At 51.6% G+C, this 20839-nt stretch overlaps 8 protein-coding genes across 8 annotated transcripts; 6 read left to right on the top strand and 2 right to left on the bottom strand.

Moving 5' to 3' along the window:
- Window positions 1–412: 412 nt before the first annotated feature.
- On the top strand, window positions 413–1425 carry N7473_001074 (BTB/POZ domain-containing protein; the record flags this gene model as incomplete). Its single annotated transcript, XM_057147014.1, has 2 exons — window positions 413–615; window positions 750–1425. 2 exons carry the CDS (start codon window positions 413–415, stop codon window positions 1423–1425), a joined length of 879 nt encoding a protein of 292 aa, XP_057014900.1.
- A 760-nt stretch (window positions 1426–2185) lies between these two features.
- On the bottom strand, window positions 2186–4028 carry csn12 (the record flags this gene model as incomplete). Its single annotated transcript, XM_057147013.1, has 6 exons — window positions 2186–2272; window positions 2346–2766; window positions 2820–2881; window positions 2939–3091; window positions 3150–3222; window positions 3274–4028. The coding sequence occupies 6 exons, from the start codon at window positions 4026–4028 to the stop codon at window positions 2186–2188; spliced, it is 1551 nt and encodes a 516-aa protein (XP_057014899.1).
- A 618-nt stretch (window positions 4029–4646) lies between these two features.
- N7473_001072 (60S ribosomal protein eL20) lies at window positions 4647–5314 on the top strand (the record flags this gene model as incomplete). The annotated part of the gene is made up of 3 exons (XM_057147012.1): window positions 4647–4850; window positions 4924–5100; window positions 5159–5314. 3 exons carry the CDS (start codon window positions 4647–4649, stop codon window positions 5312–5314), a joined length of 537 nt encoding a protein of 178 aa, XP_057014898.1.
- Window positions 5315–5934: 620 nt separating this feature from the next.
- N7473_001071 (cytochrome b5 reductase family protein) lies at window positions 5935–7419 on the top strand. Its single transcript, XM_057147011.1, has 4 exons — window positions 5935–6109; window positions 6189–6465; window positions 6519–6593; window positions 6653–7419. Exons 1-4 carry the CDS (start codon window positions 6005–6007, stop codon window positions 7219–7221), a joined length of 1026 nt encoding a protein of 341 aa, XP_057014897.1. The 5' UTR covers window positions 5935–6004; the 3' UTR covers window positions 7222–7419.
- Window positions 7420–8530: 1111 nt separating this feature from the next.
- N7473_001070 (uncharacterized protein) lies at window positions 8531–9890 on the top strand (the record flags this gene model as incomplete). The annotated part of the gene is made up of 2 exons (XM_057147010.1): window positions 8531–8602; window positions 9096–9890. 2 exons carry the CDS (start codon window positions 8531–8533, stop codon window positions 9888–9890), a joined length of 867 nt encoding a protein of 288 aa, XP_057014896.1.
- A 995-nt stretch (window positions 9891–10885) lies between these two features.
- On the top strand, window positions 10886–13856 carry N7473_001069 (urease Ure; the record flags this gene model as incomplete). The annotated part of the gene is made up of 7 exons (XM_057147009.1): window positions 10886–10906; window positions 10995–11081; window positions 11166–11192; window positions 11266–11643; window positions 11735–13411; window positions 13478–13717; window positions 13776–13856. 7 exons carry the CDS (start codon window positions 10886–10888, stop codon window positions 13854–13856), a joined length of 2511 nt encoding a protein of 836 aa, XP_057014895.1.
- Window positions 13857–16052: 2196 nt separating this feature from the next.
- Window positions 16053–16643, top strand: N7473_001068 (uncharacterized protein; the record flags this gene model as incomplete). Its single annotated transcript, XM_057147008.1, has 1 exon — window positions 16053–16643. One exon carries the CDS (start codon window positions 16053–16055, stop codon window positions 16641–16643), a length of 591 nt encoding a protein of 196 aa, XP_057014894.1.
- A 957-nt stretch (window positions 16644–17600) lies between these two features.
- Window positions 17601–20401, bottom strand: N7473_001067 (uncharacterized protein; the record flags this gene model as incomplete). Its single annotated transcript, XM_057147007.1, has 8 exons — window positions 17601–18656; window positions 18715–19296; window positions 19374–19645; window positions 19706–19859; window positions 19938–20036; window positions 20091–20224; window positions 20289–20306; window positions 20374–20401. 8 exons carry the CDS (start codon window positions 20399–20401, stop codon window positions 17601–17603), a joined length of 2343 nt encoding a protein of 780 aa, XP_057014893.1.
- Between the last annotated feature and the right edge of the window lie 438 nt (window positions 20402–20839).

The following is a 20839-nucleotide window of genomic DNA, read 5'->3' as shown; positions in this document are numbered from 1 at the left end:
GACTGGCTGATCTCAACGACGCTACTCGTAACTAGTGATCCCGTGACCACGCGCTCATTTGGCGACACCCATCCTGGGATCCATCACCCTTCGTACGCGTTTCAAACCTTTCATAACGCGTCGTGGACTGGTCTCTTGCCCAATCTGGTTATATTAGCAGGGTTGGTTAGCGGGGGTGAACCATGCAGGTACGGTATATAACCCCATCGTCTCATGACAGAACATGACTGCTCCAAAAACCCCGGGTTTAGTCTTTTTCTTTGTTTCGACCCGGGTGCAAGCTGGACATGTCACTCAAGTAGATGTATAAATAGCGACTAGAATCCCCCTGAATCGTAGCACGATTCTGCTTCTGTATCATTCCCTTTTTCGTACCTGTTTCTGTGTCTTCAGCTGCTGTGTGCTCTTCGCAATGGATGATCGATATCGCAAACGGGCCATGCTTTCGAGGAGGCCTGCCCCTGCGCCGGCCCTTGCGCCTGTTGCGCTTTTCTCCAGGTATCGCGCTGCGAAAGCCTCGTCTATTCGGTCGAGGCGAAATCTACGAGATAGCGCCAGCTCTGGTAGCTCCAGACGCATAGAGAAGAGAAGACCGGCTGGCCCACCAGATGTATCGTAAGTAGAGCTGTCTACCCCCCGTGCGCCTCTAGTTCTTTACCGGATGCGACATCTCAACTATCCACCTCTCATATTCCCCAATTGATTCACACCTCCCATCACCATCAGCCACAACTAACTCTCTTCTTCAGAAGTCCAACCCGACCCCCCACCTCCCCCATCGTAATCCTCCGCGTGGGACCCCAACAACGCCTCTTCGCAGCCCACGAATCCATCCTCAGCGCATCCCCCTTCTTCGCGGCCCAATGCTCCTCGCAAACCCCGAGTCCCCCTCCCCCATCCCACCCACACATCCACGCCCCCAGCAAACGCATCGACCTAGCAAACGAACACCCCGAAATCCTCTCCTGCGTCCTAGAATACCTCTACAAGGGCGACTACACTCCGCGCCTGCAACACAATCCTGCAAAAGGAATCTGGACTTTGGAAGATGACATCCCACAATCAACAACCACTCCAAATCCCTCCACCATCGGTGCAACCTCCTCAACCCTCTCCCCAACCGCAGTAATCTGGCACCAGACCGCCAACGCCCCCATCCTCCGCGACACAGCCATCTACTGCGCCGCCCTAACATACCGTCTCCCCTCGCTGGCACGTCTCGCACTGCGCAAACAGGGTCTACACGTGGGTATACCCTGCCGAACAATCCTGGCCAGTGCGCGGTTCGCGTATGCGAATACGCCGGACACGGAGTCGAGACTAAGGGCGCATTATTTGGCGCTTATCATTAGGTGTCGGGGCACTTTTAAGAGGAGTGGTACTATGCAGGTTGAGATGGAGAGGGGGGGGGAGGTTGTTTTTTGATTTGTTTGTTGCTATGTGTAATCATATGGTAAGTTCATATCCTATAACCGGGTGGTTTGTGAAAGGGAAGGAGGTGAGGATCTTGGATTTGGGTGAGATTGTGGTTGCTAATTTGTACGGTTTTGTAGGATGATGTGTTTCCGTCGGCCATGTCGGTTTGTAGTTCGGCGGTGCCGGAGGGATTGGGTCGGTAGGTATAGGTAGGATTATGGGGGGGTTGTATCGATTTGGGTTTTCGGGATTTGGGGTCTTGCGAGGTCTCTTCTGGTGTGTGGGATTCGTTTCTCTTACCGCTGCTGTAGCAGTGGTCTAATGGTTTATACCCGTGTACAACTATAGTAGTATCGAAGGCAAGGCAGACTGAAGTAGGAATGTAGATATTTTTGAATCTAAGAATGTGGAAGTGGATTCATGCTATCGGATCCTCTTTGTATGAATGTCCATCGTATAATATACTTGTAGCAGTTGTGCTGGCCTTCATATTACCTCTGGAATGGTGAAGAAGACGGTGCGGTATGAGGCTGGCCGCGATGAGCTAATAGTCTCTCGACTTCAAGTAGATAAGCATCTCCAGGATGCGATTGAATCCATCATGGCCCATGGGAGTAACGTTCATGATTCGCTGAGAGCGGCGGTGGGCTTTTGTAGCGGGGAGTTTTCAGTCTTCCTTGGACTATGGTTTAACTTGTTTCCAAAAATGCAGGTTATGGTTGGATGTCCGGTTGGAAATTTTGACCGAGTTCCAATGACTCCGTTAGGCTTAGACACCAGTGCCTGGGAAAGCGGTGTTGTTCTTGCTAAGAACGACCATTCCGCGTTCTCGCGCAATGTAGCCCTTCATAAGACCCTGTAATCATCAAATTGGCATGATCAGTCAACGTCTCTTTCAAAGTCCCCTTAATGGCATGGGGGATACTAACCTTGTAAATGAGATTGGCCAGCAAGCACTCAACCTCATCAATATCAACCCGTGTCCGACCCGTCGCATGAGTTCCAATTCTCAAGGCAGCCGCAAACTCGGCCACGGGCACACGGGTTCGCCGAATGGCTGGCTGGCCATCCTTTGGTTCTTCAAATCCACCAGCGATGAAAACCTTTCGGAAGAGATTGCGCAAGGCAATGTCGCGGCCACGCTCTAGTGGGAGGTAGATGCGTCGCTTGACAAATTCGGCTTCACCGGCAGACATCGCCTGGTCGAAGCCGACGAGATCACCCTTGCGGATGCAATTGGACAAAGGGCGGAAGAGTTGCTCTAATCGTGGGAAGGGTGCAAGAAGTCGTCTACTGGGAAGTGTGTGGGTAGTCACCAGGTGGCAAGGAATTAGGTATGTCAGGATCAGCCTAGAAAGACATGTAAGCAAGGGCCACGGTGCGAACAAGATATCAATACCCACTCTCGGTTCTTGTAAGCCTCCCGGTGGCACATTCTCCAGGCTGTAGTGAGGTGTTCTTCAGCCTAAAAGAATTGAGATGCATTAGACTCGGTCTCTCCTAGCCAAAAATGATTCCATACCTGTGTGTATTGCTCATCCAAGAAGTGGATGACTCCAAGATAGTACTCGAAGGTGACAATGTGGGATTTTGGGAATGCATCAAGCGGAGGCAGCTCATGGGATTGCGCATTAATGGCCCGAAGCAAGTTCTTGGTAAGACCCACAGAGTTGATCTATATTGAGTTAGTAATCGCTCGTGGTGGACTCGGGTTGGAGGTTGAGCATCCCTACCTTGAAGTATGTTTTGAACAACAAGTTGGTGGTTTCGTAGATACCCCACTTCCGGGACTCCTCAATGGGGGCGCTAATCGATCAGCAATGGTAATCGCAATAAAAGGTCCAAATCTCAACTCACCGATCACTCAAGCAAAGAGTGAACATCCGATTGATGATTCGCGCAGCCTCTTCTAAATTCCCGTTCTTCTCCACGTCCACCGCGAGGTCATCCTGGAAGCCAAAGCCCGAGGAGCCCTGTGCCGCAACCTCCAAGTCTGCCTTAATCGCAAAGGTTCGCAGGAACTTGCCAACTGTGTACAAACACGGCAATGTCCATGCAGGTAGTCCGTTGGGACCGGAATAGCCTTTGATGAGAGCATTGGCAACCTTCTTCCAAGCAGTGAAGATCGCAGTCGCACTGGCTCCAGGGTGCCGGCCCTCGAACTTGAGCACCTCCCCCACTGCTTCCCAGTATGCGGCGAAGATGTCAACCCATGCCGCTTGTTCAAGTTTGGGTACTTTCAGGTTCTTGCCGTGGAACAGACTTGAGGTGAGGTCGTTGGTGAGGTATTGGATATTGGTGTACTGATAGAAGGATCGCAGCCGGTCCGGGTTGTTCGAGGTCGCAATTGGTGTCAGGACCGCGGCGAGATCCGGGCCTGAAGCAATGCTGTAGGCATGTCTAAACTCGTTGGCTAGCTGCATGGTTCGATGGCCCCGAGCGCGGGGTGAATATTCCGAGTAAGTGAAGAGCTGGGAGGGAAGCGCACTGCAAATTGGTAGGGAACTCGAGGTGTCAATGAAGTAGTAAGCTACCCAGTCGCGGACTTGCGGTACACTTGGAGAATGATCCGAAGCGTGGCAGGCCTGGTGGGGCGCATTGTGGCCGTGCATGTGACTGTGGCGGTGAAGCCCTCCCCCAAAGCCCCAAGTGTGGCTCGTGTAATTATTGCCATTTTGGGTTAGCGTATTTCGAGTGCCTCCACTCGCTTAACCGAAGGGCGGTAGCCCTAAGCACATTGCAACACAATCTTTGATTTCTCTCCCGACGGCACCACTAACGACTCAACCACCACAGCGACAATCACAGTACGTGCTACCCCCAATCGATCAGTTACGAGACCACTGCTAACACCTATTCTTCCAGATGGGTAAGTGACCTTTTTCCGATATTCCAGCAATTTCCTCGAGACGATTACGGTGTGTGCGATACGGTCCGACGAAATATCACCCAACATGACAACTTCGATAACGACATGAAATCCTTGGAAGAACGTCAGAAAATCTTGGAGAATCAGTAATCGATTGGATTGGGAGGGATTGCAAAGGAGGAATGTACAAGCGCTGTCGTCAAATCCCACGGCGGGTCCATCTCGAAATTTTCAACTCGCACCACCCATACGTCTATCCCCTTTCGTCGGTCGGGACTTCATCTTCCGCAATCGCGCGCACCGTTTCATCGCCACGAGGAAATCAGCATCGGATATCAAAATTCGACACTCAACCGGAGCAATGACTGACGGATTCACAGGGCGTCTTAACGAGTACCAGGTTATCGGGCGTCACCTGCCCACCGAGGCGAACCCCACGCCCAAGCTGTACCGCATGCGCATCTTTGCGCCCAACACCGTTGTGGCCAAGTCGCGCTTCTGGTACTTCATGGCTTCCCTCCGCAAGCTCAAGAAGTCCAACGGCGAGATTGTCAGCCTGAACACCGTATGTGGAGGAACCTGCCAATCCAGACTTTCTCTATTCGGATCCATTACTCACCCGCCATCCCTTCATCTAGATTACCGAGAAGCGCCCCCTCAAGGTCAAGAACTTCGGTATCTGGCTCCGCTACAACTCGCGCTCCGGTACCCACAACATGTACAAGGAGTTCCGCGAGATGTCCCGCACTGAGGCCGTTGAGGCTCTCTACCAGGACATGGCTGCCCGCCACCGTGCCCGCTTCGGCTCCGTCCACGTACGTTTCGACCTGTCTTGCAGTGCCAAAATCAAATACTTACTATTTTTCTATACAGATCCTTAAGGTTGTTGAGGTCACCGATGTCGACAGCATCCGCCGCCCCTACATCAAGCAGCTCCTCTCCAAGAACCTCAAGTTCCCCCTGCCCCACCGCTCCGCCAACCCGGGCAAGAAGCTGTTCGCTTACTCTCGTCCCTCCACCTTTGCTTAAATGTGTTTTGTGGGTTTCGGGAATGGAGTGTGAGGATGGAAATAACTGCGATATGGCCAATAGCATGCATGAAAGATACTGGTCGCGCTGTGTACCCAGTTATGGGAGATGGTTTGGATGTCATTAGTCCCGTGTAGTGGCGTCCGAGGATAAATTCAAAAAATCATCGGGTTCAAGTTCAACCGTGTGCATTGTAGGCGATCTTCTTGTACCAAGGCTAGTAGGTTGGATCGGTTGAAGTATAAACGACTGGCCTCGCGACACCTACAGTTATACAGTCTAGGCCTTTTGCTATATGAGATGTGTATAATAGATCTCTACCATGAGCCTAATTCAGAGCCTCTATCATTTCCCCGAAATCTGATGGCCGATCCTTCGGGGATTCACCAAGCCCGAGTCCGAGCCTGGGCTCCCGGTAAGCTTGGGGAGGTTTCTAAGCATGGGCGGGTACGAGAGTGCAATCAGGACAACAGTATATCCAGCCAATTCTGGCCATGAAATAAGATAAATTGGTAAATTTGAACCTATAACGTTGCAACTTACATCAAGACGCTCGGATCTATCTTCTATGCAATAGCCAGAATCGTTATATTCGGCTGTCAGGAACTGCTATTGCGTCATTGCGCTGGGGGTGGACAACCGAGCGGCCTGTCCGCCTTCATTCCGATTTCTTCCCCCTCTGATCCTCCTATGCACCAAACCCTCTTCCACCCCAAATTGTTAATACCATCCCTTCAATTGAAAGTCACCATGTTCGCTCGCCAGACTTTCCGCTGTGCGCAGCCCCTGAAGCAGGTAAGCCTCGCGCTTAATCCTCAATTGTCCGCGGGAAAGAAAAAGAAAACAGGCTGACCCGTTGCTGTGTAATCACTAGAGCTTCCGCAAGTACTCTACTGAGGGCGCTCCCAAGAAGTCTAACCTCACCCCTGTCTACGTCGCTGTCGGTCTCGCCGGTGTCGGTATTGGTCTCTACCGCTATAGCTCTAGCTCTGCTGCCCCTGCTGCTATCAAGCTCGAGGACCGTCCTAAGGTCTTCACTGGCGACTGGGTGGATCTCAAGCTTGCTGAGATTGAGACTCTGAGCCACAACACCAAGCGATTCCGCTTTGAGTTTGACGACAAGGAGGCCGTTTCTGGTCTTCCCGTTGCCTGTTAGTTCTACCCTTCATGCGGTTCTACACTCTTGCTAACAGATCACCTACAGCTGCTCTGCTGGCCAAGTACAAGCCCGAGGGCGAGAAGGCTGTCCTCCGTCCCTACACCCCCACCAGCGAAGAAGGTATGACTTCTGGTTTCCCTGAGAATCCCCAACCGCATCCACTCATAACCCCCTCCTAGATACCCCCGGCTACCTCGAGCTCGTGGTCAAGGCCTACCCCGGTGGCCCCATGTCCGAGCACCTGCACTCCATGAACGTCAACCAACGCCTGTCCCTCAAGGGTCCCCTTCCCAAGTACCCCTGGGAGGCCAACAAGCACGACCACATCTGCCTGATCGCCGGTGGCACCGGTATCACCCCCATGTACCAGCTGGCCCGCCAGATCTTCAAGAACCCCGAGGACCGCACCAAGGTGACTCTGGTCTTCGGCAACGTCAGCGAGGAGGACATCCTGCTGAAGAAGGAGCTGCACGAGCTGGAGAACACCTACCCCCAGCGCTTCCGCGCCTTCTACGTGCTCGACAACCCTCCTGAGGGCTGGACTGGCGGCAAGGGCTTCATTACCAAGGAGTTGTTGAAGACTGTCCTGCCCGAGCCTAAGGAGGAGAACATCAAGGTGTTTGTCTGTGGCCCGCCTGGTCTGTACAAGGCTATTAGCGGTGGTAAGGTCAGCCCCAAGGATCAGGGTGAGTTGACTGGTATCCTGAAGGAGTTGGGTTACAACAAGGAGCAGGTGTTTAAGTTCTAGATGGACTTGGTATAACCCACCCACTTTGTAGATAGATTTACCCGGTCGGAAAATGGGAGGAGAGTCGCACGCAGAGCAGCGATATACATTGATGCATTGGTGGCCTAGTGAGCGCCGCATTACTTCCCATCGTTCCAGTTCCCCACTGTTTTGTTGATGCCATAGAATATTCGCGAAATAGATTTGTACCATTTGGAGGAGTTTATGTATCCATCTTAAATTTATAAATGAGTAGATAGCTGCAGGGAGGGATAAAGTACGTGTAGGGTCATGCGGCATTACTGGATGGAAGGTAAATTGGATAGTAGTAGCTTGCTTGTACATTTAACGGCACTGGGTGACCGGATATATATTCATGGATCGCTGGAAGTGATGAATACATAGATTCAACCTCTACCCGAGTTATATCTAAACTTAATTTAGATTATCGCTATATCTATATAATATATTATAGATGTCACTTCCTTAAAAAAATGATGTTTATAAACCATCCCAAAGAGGGCATAACATACATCTATTTCAGCTGAAAACTCCGCGCCCAAGATACCTAGGTGGGTGGTGGACTGAGCAACCTTCGATAATAAGTCACGGGGCTTGGGGGGTTGCCCGGGTTCAGTACGGGCAATACTTAAACCACCCGTATAATTCTAGAGGGAAAAAGAAAAAATAAATGGAACTCAGGTCCAGAGTCATGTTGCGCCGGGGAGGGGGAAGGGCATTACCGCATGACCCAAAGTTTGAGGGGACACAGTAGTTAAAACTAAGCGCCCATGAAGGAAGGAGGGGAAGGCAGCCAGAGAGCCAGAGAAAGGCTCAGCTTGAAGAAATGCTGGGCTCGAGCTTTTGGGGCGGAGGGGGAGCAGCCTAAGCCTAAAGCAGCCATGGGCGGGTAACTGGAAGGCCGAGCCTGCCGGGGTGGCCTTTTGGGGGGGGGAAGAAGGCAGGGCGGCTGTGTTTGGGTACTCTGAAGGAGGTGGGCGGTAGTGTGTGCGGGCTCTAGGGGAGGTTTGGGGTGTTTGGGGGGAGTTTGGCCTTGAGCTATGTTGGCAGTGCCCGTAGTGGGTGACGGACACCACCGGGGGGTATTTAGTGGGCCTAATTCCCCCCTCTGCGAGCCGAAAGCTGTTCCCCCCTAATTCCCTCTAATTCCCTAGTTCTTCCTTCTTACCCCCCCCCAAATCCCACCCGCTTTCTTTTCTCTTCCCCCCCAAACTCTCAACCAAAATTTCTCTCTTTCGCTCCCCCTTCCCCCTCAAAGTCTTACCTCTCACCACCACCGCCACAACCCCGTCATCACATCACCACCATTATGACTACCAAGCACGATTCCGAGGCCACTGTGGCCGTCAACATCGAGGAGCTGCGCAACTCTAAGGATGCTGTAAGTCATTAGTTTCTCACTCTCCCCCGTCTGTTTTATTCTCTTTTTCTGTGCTTTTCCCGTCGCGCTCTGCTTGTCCTTCATGGCCCGCTGCTCCCGCCGGCGCGCTACCCTACGCGTCGCATATCAACAGAGCTTTCGCGTCCAGGCAAACAAGCTCCATGGGTTCATCTGAGCTCTGAGTAATTATCGCAACATTGTTCTCTTGCTTCAGAAAGCTTTGTAATTTTGCTATGCCCTCTTGTGAGGGCAGCGCGTCGCCGAGGGACCTGGGCAGGCCCTCTCTGCGCGTGCTATGTTTCCCGCACCCAAAACCCTCCGGCCTGCTTAGCTTAGCCGCCGACCCCCCGAACCCATGCAACCTTCCCCCCCCGCAATCTCACCTGGGTCTCTGATGAACCCTTAATTCACATATTTGATCCTCATTCACTCCACACTTATCACTCACAACCATCTCATCTCCGTGTCTGCACCTCACTAACATACCTCCCAGGTCATCATGCGCCTCATGGCTCTGCAATCCTACATTGCCGATCTGAGCAAGGCCTACGTGGAGCACGTTAATAATGTTATCAACGGCGGCCCTGCCACCATCGACATTCCTGCCATGCCCACTGGTCTGACTTACCACGTGGAATCCACCCGCGCTGCTAGCCCCAGCGTCAAGGCTGAGGCTGGCGGTGTGAAGAAGCGCAAGCGTGCGCCCGTGGATCCTAATGCTCCCAAGCGTGCTCTAACTCCGTACTTCCTGTACATGCAGCAGAACCGCACCAAGATCGCTGAGGATCTGGGCGGCAGCGCCAAGCCCAAGGATGTTGCGGACGAGGGAACTCGCCGCTGGCAGACTATGGACCCCAAGGAGAAGGATATCTACAAGGCTAAGTACCTTGAGAACTACGAGGCCTACAAGCTCGACATGGCCGCTTACAAGGCCGGTCGCAAGGCGGGTGATGACGATGCCGCCAACGACCAGCTCCAGCAGAGCATTGCTGTTATTGAGAACGCAGAGTCCGAGTCTTCTGACTCTGAGACCTCCGAGTCTGAGGAGGAAGAAGTTGAGGAAGAGTCCCCCTCCCCTCCTCAGCCCGTGAAGCAGAAGACTCCTCCCAAGAGTGCCGGCGCCAAGCGTCGCCGTAGCGATGTCAAGGCTGTCAAGGAGGTTGCCGAGTCTCCCGTGAAGGCCTCGCCCGTCAAGAAGACCCGCAAGGCTGCTGCCGAGCCTGCCTCCGTCAAGTCTACCCCTGCGGAGAGCAAGCGCCGTACTAAGAAGCGCAAGAGCGAGGTTTAAGTGATGGAAGGTGAACTGTGGATTGTAACTGCACTAAAGCGGAGGGACATATGATATGATATGCTTGATGTGATGCGGAGGCACCTACGAAATGAGGAGTTTCTTTTCTTTTTTCCACTTTTCTTTTTTCCCACATTTTTGGAGAACAATCCGGGGACCAACGGGGAAGCGTGTCTGAGTCTGGGGGACTTTAATCTGATGGGCGAGGGCGTTTGTGTCAAAAGTGTATTTATTGGGCCATTTTTCTTGAATGGAATTGATGATTGATTGCTCCAACTCCACTTGGTATCTCTCGGGTCTTTATAAGGTCGTCTGTTTTCTCTCTTTTTATAGTTTTTACTTTCCCGTTGCTTACATTCCGGGTCCATCCTTAACTATAAGGCGAGAGCGGGGCGAACCGAGAGAGCTACTTAGACACTGTTGTATGACATGTACTCTAAACAAGTAGAGTGTAGACAAGATGAATATAGCCACCAATAAAACCATTCATCTTCACTCTTTCTAGTCTAGACCCTATCCTCTCCCTGTCACCCCCTTATCATCCACCATCATCTCGCCCACTCACAAAATCCCCAATTTCCCTTAGCAACGCCGTGACTAACACGGCCGAGCAGCCCCGCCATGCACACCGTCCATCCACTCGCCCACTCGCCCAATCGCCCATCGGCGAGCTTATCTCTGGCCGTTCGCTCCTTATCGCGGGGCCACGGCAGTCGACGGGGAAAAGCGAAAAGGAAAAAAAAGAGAGATTAAGAGGAACTACAATCTCCCGACCTCCCCACATTTCTTGATTTCCGTTCTCTTTCTTCCTCGCTTTCGTTGTTGGGGATATTGAGAGCATTGTGTTGATTTTGATTTTACTCCCATTCCATTCCCTTTCTACTCGTTATATACTTGACCTTTTTACCTGCTCACCCCTGCCACACCTTAACCCCTCTACCCCCCGATAACGGTTCCCTGCTGCTGTACGCCAAGCTCCGGGTTCCACCTGCGCCATGCAGCTCGTTCCGAAGGAGGTAGGGTTGAACATCACTACATAGCCCCAAGATTGGGCTAACAGAAGAATGACAATGACAATGATGCTAATATGTTTTCCGTATATAGCTTGACAAGCTCACGATCGCGCATCTCGGGTTCCTGGCGCAACGTCGTCTGGCGAGGGGTGTTAGACTGAATCATGCGGAGGCTGTGGTACGTTGGTCAACGCCTGGAGAGGGATTGAAGGGAGGCAGTTGTTTTGCGGGCACATGTCGCTGATAAGGGTGTTCCTTGCAGGCTTTGATTTCTAGTGTACTCCACGAGGTATGAATCGCGCTTATTGATGGCCATGCGCCCTGCGCCAACGCCTGACTAACACCGCGTTCTCGATGTACAGCTCATCCGCGATGGCCACTACTCCGTCGCCGATCTAATGTCCATCGGCAAAACGATGCTCGGCCGTCGTCACGTCCTGCCCTCCGTCGTGGCGACCCTGGTCGAGCTCCAGGTCGAGGGTACGTTCCCGTCCGGTACGTACCTGGTCACGGTGCACCATCCGATTAGTAGCGATGAGGGTGATCTGGAGCGCGCGCTGTATGGGAGTTTTTTGCCCGTTCCTTCGCGGGAGGCGTTCCCCGATCCGGATCCTGAGGATTATGTGCCGGAGAAGATGCCCGGCGCGGTGATTCCGGCTAAGCATGCGCGGATTGTGTTGAATGATGGGCGGAAGAGAATTCGGTTGAAGGTTATGAGTAAGGGTGATCGGCCGATTCAGGTATGTTGAGGGAGTAGGGCTGTACAGGACAGTGCGGGACTGCACTGCAGTGCAGAGAGACCACGGCTGACGAGTACTCCGACACCGCTAGGTCGGATCGCATTACCACTTCATCGAGACGAATCCGCAACTGCACTTCGACCGCTTACAATCCTACGGCTACCGCCTCGATATCGCCGCCGGCACATCGATCCGTTTCGAGCCTGGCGATACCAAGACCGTCACCCTAGTTGAAATCGCCGGTAACAAGGTTATCCGCGGAGGCAATTGGCTTGCCAATGGGCCTGTGGATCTGAGTCGGGCCGATGAGATTCTTACCAAGCTGCAGGCTGCCGGCTTCGCGCATGTCCCGGAACCGATGGCGGATAGTGCGCTGATTGCCGGGTTCTCGATGGAGCGCGAGGCATATTCGCGCATGTTTGGTCCCACGACGGGCGATTTGGTGCGTCTGGGTTTGACCAATTTGTGGATTCAGGTGGAGAAGGATATGACTAGCTACGGTGATGAGTGTGCTTTTGGTGGAGGTAAGACTCTGCGCGAGGGAATGGGACAGGCTTCTGGACGTTCGGCGGCTGAGTGTGTGGATACGGTGATTACCAACGCTTTGATTATCGACTATACGGGTATCTACAAGGCGGATATTGGTATTAAGAATGGTTTGATTGCTGGTATCGGCAAGGCTGGTAACCCGGATGTCATGGACGGAGTTCACCCGGACCTGGTGGTGGGATCGTCTACAGATGTGATTGCCGGCGAGAATAAGATCATCACGGCCGGTGGCTTCGACACGCATATTCATCTAATTTGCCCGCAGCAAGTGGATGAAGCGCTGGCATCTGGTATCACCACCTTCCTCGGTGGCGGTACCGGACCTAGCACCGGCTCGAACGCAACAACCTGTACCCCAGGACCCAACCACCTCAAGAACATGATGCAAGCCTGCGACACCCTCCCGATCAACATCGGCATCACAGGAAAAGGCAACGACTGCGGCGCTATCAGCATCGAAGAGCAAATCAAAGCCGGCGCAGCCGGTCTCAAGCTCCACGAAGACTGGGGCTCCACCCCCGCAGCCATCGACAACTGTCTAGCCCTCTGCGACGAATACGACGTGCAATGCATGATCCACACCGACACCCTGAATGAATCCGGTTTCGTCGAACAAACCATCGACGCCTTCAAGGGCCGCACAATCCACACCTACCACACCGAAGGCGCCGGCGGCGGCCACGCACCAGACATCATCTCCGTCGTCGAGCATCCAAACGTTCTCCCCAGCAGCACAAACCCCACCCGCCCCTTCACCCTCAACACGCTCGACGAACACCTCGACATGCTAATGGTCTGCCACCATTTGTCAAAGAACATCCCCGAAGACGTCGCCTTCGCAGAGAGCCGCATCCGCGCTGAAACTATCGCCGCTGAAGACGTCCTGCACGATATCGGCGCTATCAGTATGATGTCCTCGGATTCGCAGGCCATGGGTCGCTGCGGCGAAGTCATCCTGCGTACTTGGCACACTGCGCACAAGAATAAGGCGCAGCGCGGAAAGCTGGAGCAGGACCAGGGAACGGATAATGATAATTTCCGGGTGAAAAGGTATATTAGCAAGTATACCATTAATCCGGCGCTGGCGCAGGGTATGGCTCACCTTATTGGGAGTGTGGAGGTGGGTAAGGTTGCGGATTTGGTCGTGTGGAAGCCTAGTACTTTTGGTACGAAGCCGGTGCAAGTGTTGAAGAGTGGAATGATTGTGGTTGCGGAGATGGTATGCCCCTTCCCCCTTTAACCCCGACCCCGATGATTATAACGCGTGTCACTAATCGGTGTCTAGGGTGATCCAAATGCTTCAATCCCAACGATCGAACCTATGATTGTCCGCCCTATGTTCGGTGCCCGCTTGCCGAGTCTATCAATCATGTTCGTTTCGCAAGCTTCTATCGACAATGGAGTCGTGCAGAGCTATGGTCTGCGTAAGCGTATCGAGGCTGTTAAAGGATGTCGTACTGTTGGCAAGAAGGATATGAAGTTTAACGACGCGATGCCGAAGATGAAGGTTGACCCGGAGAGCTACGTAAGTTTGAATCCGATCTTTATGAAAAGGGATGATGCTAATCTCTGAATTTCTTTAGACTGTCGAGGCTGATGGTATGCTGTGTGACGCAGAGCCTGCAACCGAGTTACCGCTGACGCAGGCTTACTATATCTTCTAAGCCTGGGCTTCAAGCTGGAGCTGAAGCTGAAGCTGGAAGCTGTGTGATGTGAAGGGTCAGCTTGTGGTCCATACCTGGCCAGCTATGTTCTTCGTCGAGACTTTTCTTCTCCCCTTTTCCCTCCTCATTGTTTTCTATCTTGTCATTGTTTTTGTTTATCATCATCCCCCTGCATTGCCTGGTTCTAATATACCTACTCGAGCATCTACTTATTTTGGGCGTTTCGTTTGTTTCGTCATTGCAAGAGAGAGCGCTGTTTTCGTGTTTGTGTTTAGTTTTGATAGCTACGAAAGTGATGATTTCCTTTCTTTGATATTTGGAGTACATAGCAAATAGTGTAAGCTAGGTGATGGTAAAGCTGTTGCGTTGGGAAGTGATGAAGTGATCGGCTCCCGGAGGATAGGGCGAGTTAGTCACTTCGCTGCCGTTTTAATTAAATCATAGAGCACAATCTAATGAGCAACGAGGCGTAACCAGGACCTTCAAACATCCACACGATGACAGATAATCTAGTCAAATGTTGTTTCCGGAAGAAATAGGTACAACAATTCGAGCTTTATATCCATGTTCAGTTCCAAAAGCTATATATCGATGGCCAATAAGAGATAAAGACCAAGTTGACGAAAGAATGAGATAGATTCCCCGCATCCAAGGCAGAAAAAAAGCACTTGCACCAGTTACCGTCTCCTTCAACCATTACAGGTTCTTATTCTTGCTTGTTACCAACGATTCCCACGTTACGAAGCCCCAGAGAGCTTACTAGGAAGACAGCTACCATGCCAGCAAATATAGTCCAATACGCAGCACGATATCCCTCTAGACGATGACCGCTTGTTTGAGAAGCTCTACTTGTATCATTTGCCGAGCTATCATTATAGGCAGTGACGGAAGCGGCTATGACGGCCGTGACAGCCAATCCAACAGAGTTACCCAGCTGGGAGATGGTATTGAAGACACTCCCAGCCAGAGCCATTGAGCCATCAGGGAATGCCCGAGAAACGATGAGACTAGAAACAGTTCATAGCACTAGGCAAACAATAAGTCACCATTTGCATCATTCTTCGTCATAGCGGCGGAAGCTGTTTTGTCGTCTCGCGGTGTTAAGGACACAAAGGCAACTATTAAACTGATCCGGGGAGAACAACAGCCAAGTCACCTAGTTCTCTAAATAGTACGCAAAGAGTTTGAAGAACAAAATGAACACAAATCACGCCCTAGGTGCCTCCTTAAACCCGCGCGTTCTCTAAATGATCAGAATTACCTTTTCTGTCCTAGTGATATACAATCCCTGCAAGCCCATATCTACGTTCTCATCCTACCAGTAAGAAAGGAGCGGAGCCAGGGTATCTCGTGGGTTCTTGATGGCTTGCTGTGAATCGTATATACGGACCATGCTTCGAGGTCGACTGCCCCAGCTGGTTGCTGTCTAATTACCTATTAACTTGATCTGAAACGAGGCCATATCAATATTGCAGGCTTCGATACTCGGAGTAAACTGGTTCAAGTTGTTGCGTAATCCCAAGATTTCATACAAAAATATAGGAAACGAGGAATTAGGGAGCTACCAATTAGAGGACGCTGTAAGTAACTCTCCACTTTCGTTGACAGATTCTACGAGGCCCTCAGGCAGAAGCTCAAAGCCTAAACAGCATGCGCGAAACCAAAAGTAAGCTGTAAGCCGATTTATGGGCAGTACAAATACAGCGTAGGGCATCTAGTCCCTCAATTTACTAGTAAGCAAATTTCAACTACCTTAGATATATTTGGGGTCTTGTTAACTGCACTATGAAGTACCAGAATGCTTATTGCACGAAATAGTAGTCCCAATTAGGAACTCCATTGCCCCACCACCAAAAGCTACATTTGAGTCTCACTACCTGTATGAACCCTGCCAAGTCCTTACAGTAGCGTTGTAGTGTGATCTTCTCAATTAATCTAAATTCCTAGCCATTAGTCCATATTCAACATTTGCAGCTTAACACTCATTTCCATTTTTCCATTTTTGAGGATCCTCTAACTACATAGACTTGCGCTCGATCGATCGACACTAACCTTTTAACCAGCCCCGCCAATTCCCTTGCCGTCCGTCCATCATCAAAAGCCCATATGGATCCAACGCCCCCATTTCTCGTTCCTATACAAACAAACACCTATACAACTATAACATCTATACTGCATACTCACTTACTTGTACGCATGAAACAAATTACCATGGCTACTCTCACCCCCACACCAAGAATCACTCTATCTCCCCCAAACCACCACGCCTCCAAATCTCCAAACCCCAAAAACAAGGCTCCATCCATCGACTTTCTCACCGGTACCTGGCACGTCACACACTCCAGTCTACCCCTATGGAAAGATAAACGAAATGTGAAAATCACTTATACACCTATTCCCACCAACACCACCACCAACAACGCAGCAGGAGGTGATCTCACTAAGTTGGACGATCTGGTCCAATATCAATCGCGGAACCCTTCAAACCCCAAAATCCACACCGTCCATGGTGTAGACACGCCCTCGCAATCGAATCCCGGTGCGTGGGATTGGCGTGGGAAGGGGTGGTTGCTTATTGCGTCGTCGAATTGGGAGGTTTTAGGGTTTGGTTATGAACCCAAGACTGGGACTGTGACTGAAGGCGAAGAGGAGCTGGGAAATGCATGGGTAGTTACTTATTTTGCTAAGACGCTCTTTACGCCGGCGGGCATTGATGTTTATTCAAGGGGTAAGGAGGGGGTTAGGGGGATTTTTTGGAGGGGATTATGGGAGCTTTGCGGGAATTAGGAGTGGAGGAGATTGGGAGGCTTGTTGAGGGGGTTTTTGAGGTTCCGAGGGATTGAAGAGATGGATTGATGGAAAGATGGATGGGGGTATAGGAGGGTGCATGAGTAGGTGATTTGCTTTTGAGATTGTTGTATTCTTGGATTAGTGTATTTACTATGTCTTTTGTTACTTAATGGTTGACTCTAGTGCATTGATATGGGTGCTTGACTGACCAGTTCACCCTTTCATAGCGAGTAGCTTGTACATACCAAGTCCATAAGCATCGCCGCCCCATGGGAATTGAAGCAGTTCGCCGAGAGGGTCACTTCCCCGGCCAAATGAGACCCACCGGACTCCGCCGATTCAAGGGGATCATGGCCGAGTCCATGTCGGACGTATCCGATTCATGCAATGCATAGACTGGATATTGTAAAATAATTACTGTATATGCAAAGTGCTGACAAGAATTATGCTAGTAGGAATCTACGGTGCTAGGCTTAGTGTCCTACATGATACCTCTACTTGGGAACATAGGCCTACTGGCCCGGTCATATTGACATTCACTTTCATTGATGCACTGGAAATTTCTCCCTTGCGAATCCAAGATAAGAACTCCAGGCACACTTTCATAACTCACTAGCCATCTTGTAAAGCGAGGACAAAATTATGATGGCTCCCGCAAATATCATGAAACTCGCACAACGTTTCTCTGCTTCTCCACGCAGGTCCTTCCGGGCAGGCCTAACATTCAACGGACATTCAACCGGCGACAGGAGACCTGGGATATAACAGAATGACACACCCCTTCGCTACGACCGTTAAGCCTGTCGATCATCCATCGCAATTTCTGAAGACCTCAATATCCAATCAACGAAGTGAGACAAGTCCAAGAGGATACCACTCAGCTTGTCTCTAATCATTGAAAGTCAGATCGAAATCAAAACCTTCCCTTGAAGAACCTGCTGGGATCCGCATCGTTCACAGTTCCATCTCTTCCTCGCCGTGATTATCACCCGCTGAGGTGAGCATCCCAGTCCAGGCCGAGAACTTGTCCTCAAAGGCGGCAAGATACGCCTCGATTCGAGCTTCTAGTTGCACCGAGGCAGACCCATCCAGCCGATGCATATTGTTAAGCTCTTCCAGTCGCTCGCGGGTCAGACTGGTAGAGCTTGCAGATCCCACAGAGGGGGCCAGGTCGGACTCGGGGACTGAAATCTGGCTTTGCTGGGCAGGTGGAGATTGAACATTCGACGAGGAAGCTGCCTGGATTTGCGCAACCCCAGCTTCGTTGCGATGGACCATCACTCTTGTCCAATGGCCTCGGGGTGCCCTGGCTGGAGGACTATCTTTGACTTCCTTAGTAGCCTCCGTCTTTGCGTGCTTTGGCTTTGGGGACGTTCGCTGCGCAGTCTTGGGCTTTGGATTCCTGGAGTCGGCTGGACCGTCTAGGCCTCCAGACCAGGTGGGAGGAAGAGGTCCGACTTGCATTTCCGCCGGGTCAGTCTGGTCCTGGAGGTACTCCTGAGCGCGTCTAATTTCGTCGCGCTTTTCTTTGACCGCGCCAGGAGTGGGCAGATCCACAAGTCCAAGCAGCTTGCTAGTCATCCGTGTCTCCTGCTCGGCTGCGATCGACGAAAAGTCGTGCTCGACGTCTGCAAAAAGTAGCCATTTTTCATTGAGCTCCCGAAGGAGTTCATATGACATCCCAGACAACGATTCGTAAGAGGCAGGGTCCTCATTGCGTTCCTCGAGGAAAGCAGGTTCTGGGTAGCCCGCCTCCTGGCGTTCTTCCCTGACCTCTACTTCAGCTGCCCAAGCCTGTTCTGCCTCCTGAACTTGTTTCTTCTGCTGCTGAAGGCGCCGAGAGTAACCGGGTTGGTCAGTAAGCAAGTGATCAAAGAACTCGTCCACAAGCTCCCTTCCCCCCGAAACGTCGCGGTTATCTACCACGCAGGCATGAATGTCCTTGGGCTTGAAGACGCTAATGAAATGACACAGCTCAGAGTACGAAGAATGCCGTGCGTAGGGGAAGCGCTGTGAGAAGGGTTAATAATAGTCATTTCGCAGTTAGCCCAGGATAGAAAGAACTCACGATGACCGTTCGACGAGGGTTGCCCGTCACATTTGCTCTGTTTTCTACGGCCATATTCTGATCGTACTTGAGGACATTGGCCACAAGAAGGTCCGCGAAGTGATCGAAACGCATATCGCTATCCAAAAGGATGCCATACTTGCTGATCGAGAGTTTGCCCCCGTTGTTCTGCAGGTCACGGAGCATCCGCCATTCGAAAGTGAGTTTTTGCTGCTGGCTGTGGGAATTCATGCGCTTGAGGCAATATTTCACTAGATGCAATGCGTTCATCCCTGCTATGAAATCAAGTTCATGTCGCTGGTAAACATCACCCGAGCCACCTCCAGCGCCCATATCACACATTTCGAACCCGTCATTCCCACGACCCAGGAATGGCCTGAGGTAGACTGTCTTGGGCTGACAGGCAATAATACATGGAGGGGCACATAGGTGAATCCGAGCGCCGCAGATATCGTTAGTGAGGCAGCCTGGGACAATGTCGTTGCCCAGCCTGAAGCCATTGTAGGCCGCAGACTCGTCGACCCCTCTGTTGGCCTGACCAAGAGACTGATAGAGTGCCAGCTGATATGCATCGGGATGAACCTGTTGATAGGAATTGGTGAGAACGTGCTTGGAGTTATGCGAGACTTGGAGAGAAAGGGTTGAATTGGTTGAAATACCTTTGTTCGCAGTGCGGCGGCAAGGGTTAGCCAGACTTCCTCGTAGCCGAATGTCCAGGCTCCGAGGTGGAAGACCGTATCTGGCGGAAAGCTTTGGACCCGTTTCAGGAGCTCTGCAATGCCCTCGGCCTTGGAGCAGAAGGTCTCGGGGGGTACACCAGCATGATACAGGTACGTAGTGTCAAGATACAAGTTATCGAGCCGCTTGCCACCCAGAGTGTATGGGATCAGGAAGGGATTCCGTATCAGACTGTCGACCCACCATTTTTCCGCTGTGATTTTGTTAGTTTGGAAGACTGAAGACCTATTGAGTTGGGAGATAGGTTGCTGACCTCGGATGTCGCCAGTGTAGAGAATTGTCTTATTATCGCCCTCGATCAGGAACATGACACTTCCCGGGCAATGGTTGGCATCGATAAGGGTCACGCGAATCTTTTTAATCGGGGTAAGTTCAATCTCCGTCGGCGTGTTCAATGGAATTGGGCGCTGAACGAAATGAGGAATGAGTCGCTGTATCCCAAATTTTCAAAATATTTGCAAGCAAAATCACTTGATACTACTCACCAGCAGCTTGTTGAGATGTTTGTAGGTCACCTCTTGTGCTTCCAGAATCCCTCGCGCGATATTCATGCGATGGGGGAATTTCTCAAGCCGCAGCAGTAACTATTTTAACCCTGGTCAGTTGGCCCGCCTCGACCCTCGTCAGAATAAACTTACCTCGCGCGTGGTCGGGGAACAGTAGATGAACGGCGCCCGGAAGGACTCGAGGCCCTGGAGATGATCGGTATGTACATGGGTGAGGAAGCATGCCAAAGGCGGAGGCCGATCATCGCTCTTCCGAAAGTAGTCGACTTGATAATGGTGATGCTCTTCTCAGCTGATGTTTCACTCGGCCCAGGATTGTGTCATACTTACTCTGAATGTCCGGGAACTCTAGAATCGACTGTCAGCCGGGGTCTGTCTGAGGGTATCGGAGAAAGACTGAGGGAATGCGACGTACCTGCAAGGACCCCATTAAAGGTCGACATGATGGGCCCGGGCTAGTACTAGCCCTTAGGCTAGACGTGCCAGGCGGTTGTTCGATGCGCTGTCCGTGAGTAGTGGAGTGGCTGTGATGCGAATCCACCGAGTCCAGCTGGCGCTGCAGTGATCGTGCAGAAGCGACAACAACAAGAAACCCATCTCAACGTGTCGAAGCGGATTTGTGTTCCCTTTCGAGCCGCGCTTAGTCGTCGTTGTTGTCGCGTAACAATGCGATTCGATGTTTTCGAGGTTTTGGGATGGTTGATTAGTCGTCGAAATGCCGAACTGCCCGTGACTTTTTTGTTCCCAGCCCAAGTTGCCCTCCTTCCACTTTTCTCCTTTCTTACGCCGTCGACTCCGTGTTTTTCCTTTCATTCTTTGTCTTTCACTCCTTTTCGTTCCTCCTCCCTTCTTTACGATTCCATCGCATGTGTGTACATCTT

The sequence above is a fragment of the Penicillium subrubescens genome (genome assembly GCF_028828155.1).
Source record: "Penicillium subrubescens strain IBT 31985 chromosome Unknown utg000001l_segment0_segment0, whole genome shotgun sequence".
NCBI lineage: Eukaryota > Fungi > Ascomycota > Eurotiomycetes > Eurotiales > Aspergillaceae > Penicillium > Penicillium subrubescens.
Note: the sequence above shows the minus strand (reverse complement) of the source record. Positions and strands in the feature narration are given on the sequence as shown.

What these genes read in the sequence shown, in the direction of transcription:
- N7473_001071 (XM_057147011.1), top strand. Translation starts at nt 6,005, where the DNA reads ATGCACCAAACCCTCTTCCACCCCAAATTGTTAATACCATCCCTTCAA. An exon ending in GTGCGCAGCCCCTGAAGCAG is followed by an intron (nt 6,110 to 6,188) that starts GTAAGCCTCGCG and finishes TGTAATCACTAG; the next exon opens with AGCTTCCGCAAGTACTCTAC. An exon ending in TTCTGGTCTTCCCGTTGCCT is followed by an intron (nt 6,466 to 6,518) that starts GTTAGTTCTACC and finishes GATCACCTACAG; the next exon opens with CTGCTCTGCTGGCCAAGTAC.